Source organism: Saccopteryx bilineata, chromosome 3, assembly GCF_036850765.1.
Source record: "Saccopteryx bilineata isolate mSacBil1 chromosome 3, mSacBil1_pri_phased_curated, whole genome shotgun sequence".
NCBI lineage: Eukaryota > Metazoa > Chordata > Mammalia > Chiroptera > Emballonuridae > Saccopteryx > Saccopteryx bilineata.
Window position 1 is genome coordinate 188,575,659 of NC_089492.1, and position 19,121 is coordinate 188,594,779.

The window sequence follows — 19,121 nt, forward strand, 5'->3', positions numbered from 1 at the left end:
ACTTCTTACTGGCAATATATGGTGACACTGACTCAATTCTTTGTCTCTTGTTGCACATTTCCCCCTTTCTCATAGGAGAAAAATCCTCAAAATAACAATTTATAATACATCAAAATATTGATAGAAACCTTATGTCCTAATGTCTGAAGATACCTGTGGGCATGATTTATTATACAAGTTCCTGTGTTATAACTTAGCAATTAGGAAATATTGATAAATGCAAGCACATTACTGATGTCAATTTAAAAAGCACAAGATTGATGAACCTCCCACAGTGCTTTGACTCAGGCAGTTAGGGAGTAGTGCTCATCAATACACATCTAACCTTTATAAACACCGAGGGAAATTAGGCTGCCAGGAAACAAAGGGTACTTTCACATTAAAGTAAGATTATTTAAACAAATGAGCATCTGGTCAACAGGAATATCTAACAGAATTGCAAACAAATTTCTACAGAAAAAACAGAATGCTTACTAGTGACTCATGATAGATAAACAAGGAAAGTATTCAAGAGGAGTCAAGGAACGTGACACACTGACTTGCCTAAAGAGTGACCCAAGTGTCTGAGTGGGTTGGACCTGATTATATAAATCAGGAGAATACAGCAAGTCAGAATCTAAAGAAAATTGTAGGTTTTAGGGTAGTATCTTAGAATATGGCTTGAAAATGCAGTATTTGCATCTTCACACAACCACATAAAAAATACAACTAAATTAAAAAACAAGAAAACAACTAAACTAGAGCAACCACCATTCAGAACCCTCTAAAATCTAGCTGAATGAAGTCCTACAACTAAGGATATAAAAGAGCCACATCTACACTGGTAGGATGGGTGGAGATGTATTATAGAATGGACTGGTTACACATGGCAGCTAAAAATCAGGAGGGATACCCTGGCTGCGAAGGTCCCTCTAGAGGAGCAAGGGGTCCCTGCCCCATTCTAGGACCCCCAGTCTAGGGTTCCAGTGTTGAGAAGAGAAGTCCTCATAACTCTTGCTGAGGGAGACAGAGGGCACTGGAGTCACAGGCAGTCATGAAGCAACGCAATGCCACAAAGGCGGGACAGTTGATAGGATAGGCTCCGCATGGGACAGACACAGGCAGGAGCAAGCTTGTTCCTAATGGTTCCCTCAACTGCTAGAAGAGAACAAAAGAGTGGTCACTGTCTTGTAGGAGAAAATGAGCTCAGTTTAAAGAAGTATTGCCAGTAAGAAAAGTACTTTAATGTTATAAAAATACAGCTATAAAGATAGCTGAAAATAGCTGCTAACTAAATAATAGCTGAAAATTACAGAGAAAAGCAAAATACTAAGTTTGGCACTGTTAAGACAGAACCCAATTCAAAGCAAGAGAAGAATCTGATTTTTTTCTCTTTCTACTCTCTCCCCTTCCCCATCCCACTCTGTCTCAGGTTTACTGAGTCCTTGTGAACAAAACCTCTTTTGTAAATAAGGTATCCACTGCCTGTCACCTGTATAAAAGGGCAGTTTCTTTCTGTTCCTCACCATGACCCATGTAACATTTCTGCCATTGCTGGGTGTTAAAAGCTTTATGAAGTATCTGCCAAAAGCTCTTCTCCAGTTGGTTCCCCTGCTGAGGCTATGAAGAGCAAACATTACATAACTCAGCATTATGTAACTTGGTTACTCCCCCACGCTCAACAAAACATGGTATCACATTTTCTTTTGAAAGTTAGTTTAGTAAACAGGGAAGATCAGTGACATAACTCACCCTTGGTCAAAAGCCAACCTTTACAGATATGTTTTTAGGACCTAATGGTCATTTTCAATTATTTTCAGAATCAGAAAATGTCAGGCATTAGAGGGATCTTAGCAAGACACAGCACAGCCTCTTCCTTGTCTGCTGGAGGAACCTCGCATATGAGGACGGCCTGCCAGCTGCCATCCCAGTGCCTGCCTCTGCTGGCTCCTGGGCCAGCCAGCACTCAGTGATTGAGTCCTCACTGGTCTCTGATGGCAAATTTACCACTTTGCAGGCAAGTCCGGAATGTACTCAGTTATTAGTGAAATTCAGGAGTAACCCAGTTTAATCTTAACAAGGCAGTTAAACTCAGGTTTGTTAAATATAGTGGATTCCTTAAATTGCTAAAATTCTTGTACTTTTAGAGATCTTGGAATCAATGCACCCAATTTCTTACTTTTTATAGATGAGGTTTAAAGGGTCATGGACTTTCTTGTGATGCACTCTCTAATTTGTGACAGACTCTGAAGAGGAATCCATGTGACCCTGGGGTTGGTGCTATTTTCACTACATAAAGGAGGTGAGATGAGTGGGGAGAAGAGAAGTGCTGTATGAAGTGAAAACGAAGAGAAGGAAAACATTTAAAATACTGATTTAATTGTACACTACCAAAGTTTAAGAAAACTAAGATTATTATAGTATCGTATCTTAGAGAATTTTTAGGTTTTTTTCTTGATTACCAATCCATAAAATGACAACCTTAATTACTAGATAGAGGAAGAAGTAAAATTTCTGACACACACCACTTGGCTCTGTTATTTCAGAAACATAGCAAGTACAAAACTACCGTTAATGTAAGAATGGTATTCTTTTGTCTTTAGTAGGAAAATTGAATGATGATACTGTTTTAAGAGAGATTAAATATCATGATCAAGAAGAGAGAGTTACTATCCTTGTGTTAGAATTTAAATGTAGGTGTACCTTGCTCAAAACCTCTTCTCTTACCAACTACAGTTATTATCTCTAAAGAAAATAACAGTATTTTAGGCTGATACATGTGTCATTAGGACAGTGATTCTCAAACTTTTTGAAGTCGGGGCGCATTTAAAATCCTACAAATAATTGTAGGCGCACTATATACAAATTTCTGAGAAATATGCTATAATACAGTGTGACCATAAAGTCATGGTGCACTTTTTTTTTTTTCTTTCTGAAGCTGGAAATGGGGAGAGACAGTCAGACAGACTCCCGCATGCGCCCGACCGGGATCCACCTGGCACGCCCACCAGGGGGCAACGCTCTGCCCACCAGGGGGCGTCGCTCTGCCTCGACCAGAGCCACTCCAGCACCTGGGGCAGAGGCCAAGGAGCCATCCCCAGCGCCTGGACCATCTTTGCTCCAATGGAGCCTTGGCTGCGGGAGGGGAAGAGAGAGACAGAGAGGAAGGAGGGGGTGGGGGTGGAGAAGCAAATGGGCGCTTCTCCTATGTGCCCTGGCCAGGAATCGAACCCAGGTCCCCTGCACGCCAGGCCGACGCTCTACCGCTGAGCCAACCGGCCAGGGCCCATGGTGCACTTTTAACCAGTCACAGAAAAGCAACAAAAGACGATAGAAATGTGAAATCTGCACCATTAAAAGGAAAATTCTCCCAGTTTCATACCTATTCAGTGCAGTTCGATATGGGCTCATGCACAGATTTTTTAGGGCTCCTTAGGTAGCTATCCCGTATAGCCTCTACAGACTCATCACTGACTGATGGCCTACCAGAACGGGGTTTCTCCACCAAACTGCCGGTTTCCTTCAACTGCTTCTCCCACCGAGTAATGTTATTCCTATGTGGTGGCATTTCATTATAAACGTGCCAATATTCACATTGCACTTTGGTCACGGATTTGAATTTAGCGAGCCACAGAACACACTGAACTTTCCTCTGTACCGTCCACATCTCGACTGGCATGGCTGTGGGCTGCTCCACTGTATACACGGTGTTATGTCATCATCTGCGCATGCGCACATGCTGCCACATCATCCTACAGAAATTGGGAGGGTTTTCCTTTTATTTGGTGCATACTTCACATTTCTATCGTCTTTTGTGGCTTTCCTATGACTGGACAAAAGTGCACCATGACTTTACGGACAAACTGTAATTAAGCCAAATATTAAAGAAAAAAATATAAAGTCCAAGCGTGCTTTTATGGTAATTAAACAAAATAAATACGACAAAATTAAATTTATTCTGACATTAAAAAACATTTTTATATTACATTTTTTGAGTTATGCTTTTTAGAATTTGTGAAAAAGAAGGGTTAAAAAATAAAAAATGACAAAAAGTTATCTTTTTATATATATATAGATACATTCTTAGTAAGATTTAGTAAATTTGGCAGGTCCCGGCGTGAAGTGTTAAGTTTTTTCATTCTTGTGTTTATGAGAAACATGAGTCTGATGTATCCTAGTGATTTCTTCCATGTTTGGGCATATATTTGAAAGGCAAACTCTCATTTCTTCATCAATACATTGAAGAATTCCTCTCTTTTTACTCTTAATTATGTTGAGGGTAGAAAATCCTAACTCACATAAATAGGATGTTGAAAATTGTAGTAAAATGTTCAAAGCTTTTTTAGATATTGCCATATAGTCTTCTTTTATAGAAACCCAAAGGCTTCAAGAGACAATTCCTTATGTTTAACCATCAATCCACGATCAGTGGATATAGCTGCCAGTTGTTCTTCTGTTAATGTTAAACCAAAATCACTTGAAGCTTCCTTGAATGGGTTTCTAATCCAATTGGATTGTTCAGTGTTAAGTGATAGAAAATGCTATAAATTAAATTCTGCCCGTCAGCCTTCAAGTCCTATTTTATTTAGTTAACTTTTGCTCCCTTTCAGAATCGAATTCTTCAATATCATGCTTCTTTTTGAGAAATCTATCCATTTTATTTGGGTGTATTTATCTAAAAATAATATAATTATGTGTTAATAATAAATATAATAATGATGTGTTAACAAAAAGAGTGGTATTTCTGAGATGAAATGGTATAAGAGTAACTATATTTATTTTTATATCTGGGCACATGCTGTGAACCAGCGCAGCTAGTCATTCAGGTCTTGAGTGGGAACGGTGTGAAATTAAGAAAATACATAGAATTAAGAAAATATGGGGTCGGGAGGGCCCTGTAATTGCTGCTGGCAAGAACAAAGTGTGCCTAAAAACCGCATCTCGCTTTATTTATAGGGCAAAGTGAGGCCATTAGCAGATCAATGGTCTCTAGTCATGTTTCCAAGGCAAGCCAAGAATTTTTACCAAGTACAGAAAACCCCACCATACATATCATCTTAACTTGACACCAAACAAAGGATAGAAGAAACTTGCCTCCAGTCTTTCCGGGGAACATGGGGGGCAGTGTAAACAATCCAGCACCACAGCTTGACAGCCTTTTGCAACCTAATCAGGCAAGTGAGGTGGGGGTTGGGCAGACTGTCAGCATACAGCCAATTCCCCACACCTCTGTCCCCCAAATATCTAAACTCCAAAAACCCTGTTGGGTTTTTGGTCCCCAATAGGCACATATTTCTCTGGAATACCATAGGGGACACCTGGAGATCTTCTAGGGTGCACCAGTGCGCCCTGGTGCCCACTTTGAGAATCATTCCATTAGGAGAAATCTTTTGAATTGAACAATAAAACTACCTCCATATATATATATATATATATATATATATATATATATATATATTCACAGATAAAAACCATCAAATTAAAAAAAACCCAACTGCAGACATCAGATGCTCAGGAAATGAGTACATGTTCTCATACACACACATTAGACATGGAGGAGGGGATTAATATCTACCTGCATCTCAGAGGATGTGGTATGGAAAACACAAATGAACAGGGTGAGCTCCTTCTATTGCCCTTCTCAGAAGATGTGACATTGTTCCTTTGTCATCTTGGGAGAAGATCTTCAGCATTAACATGACTTGAATTAACTCTGATTGCTTGAAAGGATGAACCAAGCACTAAGGCATCAAAAGGTTCCTATTTGAAGGGCACCTCAGCGATGGCTTGTCAGAAAAGCACAATTGGAGCTGCAGCCTTCAGATCTATGGGGAAATTCTTAGCAAATTCTTCTTTAATAAGGTGGCTGAACTTTAACATTTTCAGACAGTGCTTTTTGTATTATTTTTTCTTTTGAAGGCAAAGAGAGTGAAAGTGTTTTTTTGAGAAATGATAAAAGAGACCAGACCCTGGGATTAACTATTCATAATACTATAGAAGATAAGCTGTTAGCTTCTAATAAGAGTTCTAAATGAACAATTAGAAAAAAGAAATAGAAATCTTTCCTTCTCCCATCTCCAAAGTCTTGTTTACCTTGTGTCAAGTTAAGGCCACCCACAATGTGGTACCTCTTCTAAGAACTGATTAAAATGTAAGAACAGATGTGGACCCACCAGTCTTCTAATCGTGTGTCTTTGGGAAAACTATGCAAACATGCCAAGTCTAAATTTTGTCATCTAAGGATAGTAGCATGTTTCATACAAGGCTGCTGTTAGGAGAAACTAAAAAAACACATTCAAAGTGTTTATTTCATAGTGTTGGAGCATAGAGAGGGCATAATTAGCCCACACTGAACACAAGCACACTTTGTCACCACCACCACCACTGCCACCTTCATCAATAAAATCATCTCTTTACAGATGTGGTAAGTTAGGCAAATAAGCAACTTGCCCAAGATCATGCAGTAAATGACTATCAGAGCTGAGATGAAAACTTCCACCTCTTGCCTATGAGATCACTTTCTTCTGCTCCAGAGTTGAAGGTATCATTGTCTACTTCCATTTTAGATGTTTCAGCAACAAAATAGTTCAAGGAATTCAAGAGTGAACAGCTATAGAATAAATGGGAAGATAATAAAAATTCCCAAATAAAACTCATGTAAAAGCTTTCTATGAATAGCATTACTAGTGCCTTCTTCATGAGCACTTACTTCTAAACATGAAAATATGCAGACCTCTTCTCAGATAGGAAGACTGCAGAGATGATAAAGGCTTCTTATAGAAAGGAAATGAATTCTTGTCTTGTGCATGTCAACCTTGGAGGGATCAAATACATTTAATGGGAAATCTTCAACAGAGAGATGTTTCTTCTATAAGAATGCCAGTTTTGGAAATATTATTGCCTCAACTTGAAGATTTTTACTGAAATTTCTAGAAAAAACAGAGAGGAAGGACATTTGTTTAAATTCTTGTATGAAGAAGTCTTTCTATAGCTGGTAAGAAACCATATATTGAACAGACTGACAAAATGAATGTCACACATAGGCCAAGCTATAAAACTAAATAACGCCTCTCACTGCCCTGCTTTGTTATATATACTTTGACAGGGGGCTGAGAAATTTTTCATTCCTATTGTAGGAATTCATATATCAAAGGATATAGGGTTCACTTAGGGGGCAATCTGGTCACTATATATAAATTCAAAATGTTGATTTTCCTAAGGATTTTTATTAAAGTCTAAGATAGAATACATAAATTTCCTTTGTGTCTGACTGCCTTACTAATTTTTAAATGTATTGATTGATGCTTTGATCTAATTGTAGTTGATCTATATAAGTATAGGCGAAAGTACTACTGGGATATATTTTTAAACTCTATATATTTGTTTTACTAAATGAGTGAATAATAGATGAGCTCTAGGATGGAGACAAGGAGTTTGTCTCCAACGAGAGTGAAGAACTCTACAAGAATTTGATGGACATCAAAATTCCACCCCAACTTTGCCTCCAAAAACCTTAAAAGGTCAATTCATAATTATATGGGATGAAGTGGGTGTTCAATAAATATTTAGGGTACGACTGTGGGCACAGAATTGCAATATATATAGTGCATTTGATTTATTGAGCAGATTGTGTTTAATGTAGTGAAGAAGCCAGTCAGAGAACAGGAAGAAGTCAAATTAAGAAGCAGCTAGCATTAACATTAAGGTGGGGCTTGAGGAAAGCATTTTAATCTTTCTTGGCACATTATTGCTTTTTAAATGCTATTTCATTTTCTTTGAAAGAAAATGTTTTGCTTAGAGATAAGTGCCAGTATTAGTGATGTATAACCTACCAGAAAGAAGAAAGTGAACCACAGAGGTGCTAGCAACATGAATAAAATTAATTTTTTTACTTTCCTCGTAGCAGAAAGGTTAGGGTCAAGAGACGGTTTTGGAATTCATGATGTTCAAAATACAGAGTTGGGCAAAAGTAGGTTTACAGTTGTTCATATGGAAAATAATAATTGATAATAGTAAAAGAATGAACTCTGTGTTTCCTGTACATACAACTGAAAGCCTACTTTTGCCCCATCCTGTATATAACTGGCTATAGTTTTGCTCATTTATAGCCTAAACTAGAGCTAAGAACTTGGTGAAAAATGGTCAAAGAAAGCTAAACCTGAAATAATTCACTCTAAAATGTATCAGTACATTTCTGCAAATAAAGAAATGAGGCAGATATTTATGTGTAATGTTGAATCACAGAAATTTAGGACTGGGAGTAGCCTTAGAAATCATAGTATAATCCTTACATTTTACTGATAAGAAACTGAAAACTCACAGAGATAGATCCACTTGTTCAAGCTTCAAATGACTTAAGCCTCCCACCTTCAAATACCAGTGTCTGAAGCATTTCATTTCATTTTTCACAGTTAAGAAAAAAAACAAACTGATGACTAGCTATATAATTCTGGGAGGGGAGTTTTTATTTACTGTGATAAAAAAACATACCATCTTAATCATTTTTAAATCTGCAGTTCAGTACTAAGTTCATTCACATTGTTTTAAAACAAATCTGAACTTTTTCAACCTTCAAAACTGAAACTCTACCCATTAAACAACTCTGCTTTCCCCACTTCCTCCAGCTCCTGACAACAATCACACTACTGTATGTCTTTGTGAATTTGACTGTTCTAGGGACCTCATATAAGTAGCTTATCTCACTTAGCACAATATCATCAAGGTTCATGTAGCATGTGACAGAATTTCCTTCCTTTATAAGGCTGAATAATATTCCATTGTATGCATGTCTCACATCCATTAGTGGAAATTTGGGTTGCTTTTACCTCTTGGCTAGTGTGAATGGTGCATAATCCTCTTCATCTATTTTAAATGCCTCTAAAGTAAGGACTGACACTCCTATGCTCCATCAAAACAACTGCCAAGTATACTTTAGAACAGGGGTCGGGAACCTATGGCTCGTGAGCCAGATGTGGCTCTTTTGATGGCTGCATCTGGCTTGCAGACAAATCTTTAATAAAAATAATAATAACGTTAAAAATATAAAACATTCTCATGTATTACAATCCATTCATTTCCTACCATTCATGTTCATGGTTGCAGGTAGCTGGAGCCAATCACAGCTGTCCTCCGGGACAACACCAAATTTTTATTGGATAATGCATAACGTACACGAGTCATTGTATGGCTCTCACGGAATTATATTTTAAAATATGTGGCGTTCATGGCTCTCTCAGCCAAAAAGTTTCCCGACCCCTGCTTTAGAGATTCCCCAAATGATCAAAATGATACTTAAGCTAAAATGTATACAAGGAAAGATATAGAGTATACTATTACTTTTCCACAAAAGGACTTAAAATGCTTCTACCTTTTGTAAAAGATGAGAACTGTGAGCAATATATCAATTCTAACTCAAGCTTTATCCAGTATTTAGGCTACCAGAGTGGATACTACAGTGATTGATGTGGGAAAAGATAGTCATTGTTCACCAGCTTCTCATTTCTCAACAGGCACATCAAAAAAGTTACTGGTGGACATTTCTATTCAATGGTCATTTAAAGACTAAATAGTAAAATAGCAAATAAAAGTAAAAAATATGGTTTCAGAGTCTCATCTACCACCATCCAAAATTCAAATAAATTAGGCACATTACTCTGCTTTCAGTGATTTACAAGAATGGCAATAAGTATAATCCAAGAAATTACTGAAAATGCTTCACCTCACATACATACACACTTAGGTTAACAAAAATGCGTGCCACCTGTAATGTCAACCCCTTGCTTATTATCTTTAATGGCCATACATAATATCTGCTCTAATTGTTAACAACTGCAGGTTCATAATTCTGGGCTGATACATATATTATTGGAATTGCTTTACTAAAATCAAAACATAACAAAACAAAAACAAAATAACACTAGCTTAAAAACAGCCAATGTAGTTTAAAATAGTCATCACTGAAAAGCTTCTGGCAACACTGGTATGACTATAAAACTTTGTCATTATCCAGAATTAGAAAACATTGTTTATCCATTCACTGTATAATTACATTCTACAATACACTTTATATTTCTCTATCCAAACACTTAAGTTACAGATAAACCTTGTTTTGCTGGATCCAGTCCTTACCTTGATACATGTATATAGCCCATCACTGGTAGGGTAACCAAACTAAATTCACCAGCATACATCAGTCAGTGGTTGGGAACTTCTCAAATGTGGAACAGCTGTTCCTTTCCTAGAGATCAAGGTTTTTACCTGGCTAACTACCTAGGAAAGGGGATCAAATATAACTTTAGAGACACACACACACACCTCCTGTTACCTGGGTTTGCTCTATTATGAGAACCTGGAAGAACAAAAGGGTGTTACTTTCACAGAAGGCACACTAATGGAAACTCACAGCATCACATAGCTGTGAATAAACCCAAACTTTGCAAAGGTATAGTAATTTTCACCAGATTTCAAGAAAAATTGCTCTACATTTTGGAATCAACTGAATATTCCTTTAGTTACTCTCTTAAATATCAGTCACACACTTAAGGAACTCTCATCACAGTACAGAAATATAGGTGCAGTAACAACCCCATTGCCAGAGCTCTCTAGAGCCTGCCATTTCCAGTGGTCTCTTCTATTTCTTCTCTCATGAACATGTGGCCGTTACACTAGGTGTGTAACAAAGATTACAGCTCTATTTCAAGAGGCTTGGAAGATGTGTTCTCTTTGATGAACACAAAGCTCTGTGAACGACACATGGAGGGATGCTGACACTGTGGGCCTCAGAGGACCCCTGGACATCAGGCTGGCATACTCGGGAAGCACCGGTACAAAACAAGGCATGATATGGCTGCTTACCATGCAAAGGGTGTAACAAAGTGGGAAAGGGGTCAGGAGGGAAAGGAGATTAGAGCGGGGATAAATGGTGATGGCAGGACACTTGATTTGGGGTGGTGAACACAGAATACAATATACAGATGATGTATTATAGAATTATACCCCTGAAACCTACAGGATTTTATTAAGTCACCCCAATAAAGTCAATAAAGTAACTGTCGATAAAAAAACAAAGGGGCTGACAAACTGCAGAGCTATAATAAGTAAGGGTGATTAACTGAAAGTTATTCTAATTCAGTGGTCCCCAACCCCCAGGCTGTGCACCGGTACCGGTCTGTGGGCCATTTGGTACTGGTCCGCAGAGAAAGAATAAATAACTTACATTATTTCCGTTTCATTTACATTTAAGTCTGAACGATGTTTTATTTTTAAAAAATGATCAGATTCCCTCTGTTACATCCGTCTAAGACTCACTCTTGATGCTTTTCTCGGTCACGTGATACATTTATTCATCCCACCCTAAAGGCCGGTCTGTGAAAATATTTTCTGACATTAAACCGGTCCGTGGCCCAAAAAAGGTTGGGGACCACTGCTCTAATTAACGTCTTATAAATAGGAATCAGAAAAAATATCTTTAGAATGGCAAGATTAAAAATAAAGAGCAAAGACAAAAGCAAAGACTGTTTGACTTTCTTGTTTCTCTTTCTAATATGAAATACCCCAGGAGCCTGTTTATAATTTGCAGTAGCAAGTCCTCAGGGGCTGCTCTGCCGCCCAGACTGTGGAAGAGCTGTTTGCCCAGCCCTGCACAGCCCCACTGCTGGGTATCATTTCTGGCACCATTGGACACATACACAAAAGGCCTCTCCAATTTTTCGCATCCTACTTGGGAAGCAGACAGTAAAGCTCAGCTTAGTGGAGGTTAGTCCAGAACTTGCTTTCAGGAGAGAGAACTCATATAAGCTGCCAGGGTAAATCTGTCTTTACAGAACCATTTTATACGGAAACAAGTGGAGGTTTACAGAAAGGTGGAAGAATGTCTCTGCTAGTTATGATGTTAAAGACGATTAACGCAGCTGAAAATAAATTCAGATTGCCATACTGAATGATACTTTTCAGGGAGAGAGTTGGTTCAAAAATGTCAAAGAAAGAACACAGGTATGTCAGGCTTCTATTCAGTGGACCAAAACCATGGAGGAGCCAAAGGAGTCTGACTTGCCCATAACAGAGGAAAAACAATCTGCCATTTTACTTCTTCAAATCAGAGTAATCCTTAGGAACAGTGTAAAAGGCCAATAAGGAATGCTGATGCTCTCTACAACAAGGGTTTTCAACTGCCGGTCCATGGAAGCATTAACCATGCTGAAGTTGGATGAAAATTAGAATCTATCATTACTGGATTGAAAACCACTGTTCTAGAGCCCTCCAGGGTTGCCACAATGAAGACTAAATATCTTTGTGCATTGAGGGTATAAAGGAAGAATGACTTGGATGAGAGGTGGAACAAGGTTGATGTGGTCCTTAAATATCTTAGGAACAAAATTGGGTGCTGACTTAAGACTGGCTTAATCCTTCAGTTTCTACTGACTCAGGCACTCACATTCTTGAACTTTTGAGTTTGGTTTAAGGAACTAGAAGACGTGAGCTCAGATCTGGTCATGTAGACATGGACAAGGCATCCAGCTTTCTTGCACCTTGGTTACCTGCTCCCCTGAAAGAAGAATATCTTTGCAGAGAGACTTTTTAAGAACTGCAAAATCTCACCATGCACAAAGCTGTATCATTAACATCACAGCTGACTGAAGTGACTGAAGAATTAGAAAGAAGATCCACTTTAAAGACTGACTAGAATGTAGGGAGGTAGGGTACAGTGTTGAGAGCCAAGAAAGTCTGGTGGAGGACTTCAGTTTGAGAGTGGCCTTCCAGATGTGCACAGCTGGCAGCTGTGGGCTTTCTCATCTGCGGAACAGTCATGCTGGTATCGAGGTGCATCCTGGTGGACGGTCTCTGGGTCCAAGTACTAAAGTGAAAGAGGGACCTGATATGAAGGACAGTACCACTCATGAGGGTACTATCTCAAGATCCTCATTAGATTTCCACTTTCCTTTCAGAGTTCACTCTCTGAAGAGAGGTTTTGGGCGGCCAGCAAGATACAGTACTAGGATTTGGGTGGCACAGACTTCTTGACTGCAGCATATGATCTCAGGACCAAACGCTTTGTATATTCATTTAGTCCACAAATAATTATGAAGAGCCAGCTGCACGTGGGCTATTCTAGATCCTCTCTATAACAACAGTAAGCATTTACTATGTGCTAGCATCTTTCCAAGGCTTTACATATGTTAGCTTATTTGATCCTCACCATAACCCATGACATTGGGTCTGTTGTCATCTATACTTTATGTTAGGCATCTAGAGGTTAGATATTTGGCCCAAGGCCATAATAAGTTGAGTCAGGATCTGAACTCAGGCAAGCTGGTACCATGGCCCATGCTCTTGCATATTAGGTAGGAATGACCACAATGGTGAGATCTCTGTGCTCACAGAGAAGGAGAAAACAGATAAGGCCAACAGTCATGTCATTTTTGGTTTGATAAGTGCTCTAATAAAAACTAAAGTAGGGTAAAGTGAAAGGGTGACAGAAGGAAGGAAGCTACTATAGATTCTGTGGCCAGGGAAGGCCTCAGTGATGGTGGAGTCTGAGTGACAGAGAGAATTGGGCCATTGGAAGGTCTGGCGAGAGGTTCTTCTGGGCAGACTCTGAGAAGGGAACAAGTTGAGGACAAACCAGGGACATGAAGAAGGTACTGACATAGAACGAAGGAGACAGGAGCAATGGAGGACCTTTGAGGACTTCATAAGGACCTAGATTTCATTGTCAGGGCGCTATGATATCCCTGTATGGTTTTGACCAGGGGTGTAACCTGCTTTGATTTTTCTATAAAAAGACCGTTCTGGCAGTGTGTAGAGAATAGAACATTTGGAAGGGATGTAGTCAGGAAGGCAGGTCAGAGGCTATTGCAGTCGCCAGAAGAAAATACAGAGGCTACTTTATGTTAGGCCTTTTCACAAGGTCGACTGATACTGGCTTAGAGGGAGGCGGCTCCAGGAGTCCACTATATCTCATAAGTTAACTGTGGTAAATGTTATTCTTGAACTCAGGAAGTATCTTGATGTGAAGGGGAAGGGAAAGAAAGCCTCCCTGTTGCTGACATATAACTGGCTAACTAGTTCTCTGATGGAATGAGAATGCTTTCATTTGTCAGGGCCTGTCTGAGCTGGGTCTTCAGGGACCACCACATCATCAATCACTTGCTGCTCTACTAGTTCATATGGAAGCCCTGGGCACTTGCCAGGCTGCCCTGGGGAGGGTGCCGGCCTTGGCATATCTTCAGAGGTGCCTGTGTTTTCAGTCTGCTTTAAGTGGACTCACTGGGGATATCTGATGACAGCCCATCTAATCCTTTTTTTTTTTTGAGGGATAGTTTTAGCACTTCAAAATAAAGATAAAGGCAAAATGGTGAAACAGATTTCTACCAGAGTACCCTTTTCTAAGCATTTTCTATTCTGAGCAACCTTATAATGAAAGATAAAACCAGCCTGTTTTGGAGATGCTTGGCAACTTTTACATGGGAAAATGCCAAAGAATTAAATCTTTCTGAGTTTATGCAAAATAAAGACTTAGGTTGCTTGTTTTTCCAAGTTCCAGTGCTAAAGGATCCCATAAAATTCAACCACTGATGGCTGGAAAATGCCATCGTTCTAGTTTTCAAAATGTAACTCATTTAGCTGCTACAATCAAAGGATATGCAAATATGCAGATCAATTTCTTTTTATGACTATCCTATTACTTTTTTTTTTCTCTGAAGTTGGAAACGGGAGGCAGTCAGACAGACTTCTGCATGCGCCCAACCGGGATCCACCCAGCATGCCCACCGGGGGGCAATGCTCTGCCCATCTGGGGCGTGGCTCTGTTGCAACTGGAGCCATTCTAGTGCCTGAGGCAGAGGCCATGGAGCCATCCTCAGTGCCCGGGCCAACTTTGCTCCAATGGATCCTTGGGGCTGCGGGAGGGGAAGAGAGAGACAGAAAGGAAGGAGAGGGGGAGGGGTGGAGAAGCAGATGAGCGCTTCTCCTGTGTGCCCCAGCTGGGAATCAAATCCGGGACTCCTGCACGCCAGGCCGACGCTTTACCACTGAGCCAACCGGCCAGGGCTTATCCTATTACTTTTTCATTTCTTTTAGTTAAAGATCATTTCCTAGGCTTGTCTGAATGTGGCAAAGTTAATCTGTTGTTAGATAACTACAGAACTCAAGGAGGGTCATCAGAATCTGAAATGTTATTCTAGAAGGGATTGTTTCATTATTTAGGCATTAGGACAAGACTTTTAATTTTGACATAAACTAAACTATGATTTTTAATACTGCTTTTCTTTTGAATTTTGTTTAGAGTCAAACATGAAGAATATATGTTAATATATTATGATATGATAAAACATTAGTCAAGCTGGCATCTTCTGATGATGCTACAAAAGTTCTTCCCAAAACACAAGCAGAAATTAGGTAACTGTAAGGGGCTTTCCTTCCATACATTATAAACAAATTTACTGCATGTGTGAGAGAAAAACAAATAGAAGCAGAAATCAAGCTTATGGTGTGATTGGTGCTAAATCCAAAGAAAATAGTGAATGAAGAGTATAATTTTTTTAGAGAGTGAGAAAATGGATTGTTAGCAGGCTGCTTTAACCTTTGGCTTTTTAAAGAATTTTGCAGAAAGATATCACATATCATATGACCCAAAAGACCACGCTGTGGCAGATGTTCCATTCTACCTTGAGAGAAAGAGAAAGGCAAGCACTAATCTACAAGATGAAAACAAAAATACTTCCTTGGGTCGTTTATGGGGTTAATTCGAAAGCAGCTGCTTACACCAACTGCACTTGCAGATACACCTTCCACATGGCAACAAAACTAGCTTCACTAATGACAATGTCTTCAGGAAAGGGCAATCTTATTTTGAACTATGATTTTAAAATACTAAGGAGAGTAGAATACATTTATACTCTTTGACATATGCTCATGTATAAATGTGCAATATATCTTACAAAGAGACAACACTTTTTTTTGAAGTTTCCCATACTTAAAGTGTCAGCTTCCCAAAGGATGCAGTCCCTGAAAATTCGAGAAAGTTGATGTTTTCCTTGAATTCAACAGTATATAACAGGTCTCTTTGTATGTCCACATGAGTAAAAGGAACAGAGCATCATGTGTCTGTGTAAATCATGAACATCAAAAGCAGTGATGTCCAAACAAGGGGTGGGTGTCAAAGCTTTAAGTTCTTAATGAAAAATAGTCCATCAATGAATTCTTTTACCTGTCGGCGGATCACTTCCAGGTCTCTCTTGGCTTTATTCATTAGAGTTTGAATTTCTACAGGATCTTTTACGTTCTTATTTTCTCTGAAGGCATCTCTTATCTTCCTGATAGCGTAAGTTCTAAATAAATTCAGAGGAAAGAAAAGAAAGGTGTCAGCATCTCTGAAGCTATGCTTTTAAATGAATCTAAAAGCTTTTCCTTAGGAATGAACTGTCTGATATTGTCCTATGGATAATTCACCTTGATATTTGCTCTTGGGACAGGCCCATCCATTGCAATTCTGGGATGACTAAGCAAACACATTTAGGGATATAATCTACACCAAACAAGTCATATATAAATGAAAAACTGCTACTGAAATGCTCTTTAGATTACTGGCTCTTGATAGAGTTATTCACATATGGCTTCCCTCCATTTCCACAGAAAACCGAACCTTTAATGTATAGAGACAAAGCAAGAACTAAGAGGGGAAATGATGTATCACATGTACACACACCAAGACAGTGATCTAAGCTGCATGTAGGGGGCAGCTCTCCAGTCTCATCCCCTATTTTGGCAGTTTCTTCCTCTCGTAAAACATGACATGTTAGAATGCACATCAACATCCTATGTCAGTCCAGAGTAGAGATTACACCACAATGCTTCCAAGTATGCACATATACCCATGTGTGCACATGTCCAACATTGGCCTCCCCCCATATAAAGTACACACAGTACAGGATAGTGGTTCAAGATCAAGGCTTTCAAGTTAGACAGACCTGGGTTTGAACTTTTGCTCTAGCTCCCACTGTTTCCTATCTGTCAGACAGGCATCATCCTCTCTACCACTCAGGGCTACTGGGAGGGTTAAGCTTAATAAGGAGCATCCGGAATCTGGCATAGAACTTGGTCCAAAAAAAGAAAACAGACCCAATGAACGGAAACTCTTCTTGCTATTCCTTACTGCAGTTAGCATCTACCTTTCCTCACATCAGTACTACCTCACTGTCATACCACAGTGTGTGTACAGAGGGAAGTTGGTCTAGGAAACTAGCCATAACAGAAGTGTCAAGAGTCCTTAACCCAATAAACTGCCATACTCAGAGAATCATGGCCTTGACCCCCAGGCCCACTCATTTACACCAGAGTAAAGACAGGGCATAAGAAGCAGCAGCCTCAGTCAAGCATATCAGACACAGTTTTCTTTAGTCTTTTGATTATCTCAGATTGCTCCTCTCTTAACTTTGAGCACCAGCTGTAGAATCCATGTGAAACTACCAGTAATGTTTAGTTTAGAGATAGAAGAATGGAAACAGAGGCAAAGAAATGAGGACGGGAATATTATTTCCCTGGGAGCTGGGGTGGGTGGACATTGGGAGATGGACACAATTTACTGGGGAACCTTATTTTAAAGAGGACTAATTTGTTTTAGGTAAACGTTCGAAAGTAAAAAGAAACATTAAATGAAAAATGCAAATATCAGGTCTATTTGCATTTAAAAGGAAGAGTAAAATGAAATCTTGTAATGCTAAGAACCATAAAGAAGAAAGGGAGACAGTTTAGGAACTCGCATTTTTAGGATGTAAGCCACTGCTAAGGCTTTCATCTTCATCCTACGTGAACCAATGGGGGTATCTGTGGAGGAGCTTCTCTTGGGGTGACACTAACTGGAAATGGAATCCTTCTACCAGCAGATACTTTATAACAATTGGGGGTCATTCACTTATGAAGGTATATGGGAGGACTTTACTAATAGACTTATTTACATATAAATTTTCTTCATGTATGGAAGCTAATTTAACAAGATATTATTTAGCAGATATATAAGCTAAAAGCAATTTCCAGTGTACTTTCTTGCACAGCGTAATGGTTATTTATATGACACAGAATCACTCTTCTCCACACCCACACACTCCTCCAAAACAGGAGCAGAAAGGGAACAAACTAACTTAAATCTAATATTTTGTTTAATATGCAGATTGATTTTAAAATAGAAATTAACCTCAGGGAATCATTCATTGTTTTGATTCATAATTCAGGATGTTGCATAGGCTGTTTGGAAAATATAAAATGAACAGCCATTACTAAATTCATTTTTCTGAGATGACGTCAGAGTAATGGCGCGGTAGGAAGCGATACCAATAAATCTCCCCCAAAACTCAACAAGATCTTCAACCAGAAACAGAAAAACCTATCCTTAAAGCCTCCAGATGTTTCGCAATACACCCAAAGGTATGTCGAGCGAAAAATTGGCTAAATATATAATCAAACCCTGAAGGAAATAGGGAGTAAGAAATGCTCCGCCTTCCTCACTAACCTAAACAGGGCGGCTTTCACTGGGAACTGAGAATATAAAAACTGAGGTGGGCAAAGAGGGTGAATAGATCCAGGCCGCAGTACAAACAGCCGAACCAGGCTGTGGCACGGAGATCCAAGCCGAGGAAAAACTGTTCCTGTGGCAACCCGGGCAATACAAGCTAACACTCGCGCCAAACCCAGACAAAGAAAGACAAGCGAGGCAGCCATTTTCCCCCGATCTCCTGGTCGGCGCACACAGATAGTGGGCGAGAGATTCCTTCCAAAGCCCTGAGAGTGTGCGCCGGTGTTGTCCCACAGAGAGGCAGAGTCAGAGGCCTTTGTGTGGGCCGAAAGCGGAATCTCCAGGCCGCCCCAGCGCCCTGGGAAAGCCGCGCACGGAGAGGGAGCGAGAACTAATTCCAACGCTAGAACTTTTCCGTGCGGGAGGGGGATTCACTCAGAGGGTTAGGCGGCTGGCCTGATATCCTGGCCGGCGCACAGGGTGAGCGAGAGATTCCTCCCAGCACCTCAGGAGTTGGGCGCCCGTGTTATCCCTCAGAGGGGCAGTCAGGGACCTCTGTGTGGGCCAAAAGCGGAATCTCGAGCCGCCCCAGCGCCCTGGGAAAGCTGCGCACGGGGACGGAGCGAGAGCCAAT

The 19,121-nt window shown here is 39.8% G+C and overlaps 1 protein-coding gene across 5 annotated transcripts in view; it reads right to left on the reverse strand.

Annotated features, from left to right (window-relative positions):
- Positions 1-19,121, reverse strand: part of LYRM4 (LYR motif containing 4) — a 159,597-nt gene that overhangs the window by 99,914 nt on the left and 40,562 nt on the right. For 4 of the 5 annotated variants that reach the window (XR_010730404.1, XR_010730405.1, XM_066268421.1 and 1 more), the window contains exon 2: positions 16,187-16,307. Coding sequence is in view for 3 of the 5 variants with exons in the window: in XM_066268421.1 (XP_066124518.1) it covers positions 16,187-16,307 (121 nt within the window). In the remaining 2 variants the exon portion in view is untranslated. Of the gene's footprint in view, positions 1-6,719; positions 6,909-16,186; positions 16,308-19,121 lie in introns of those variants that run through there. The other variant, XM_066268423.1, reaches the window with a different exon arrangement.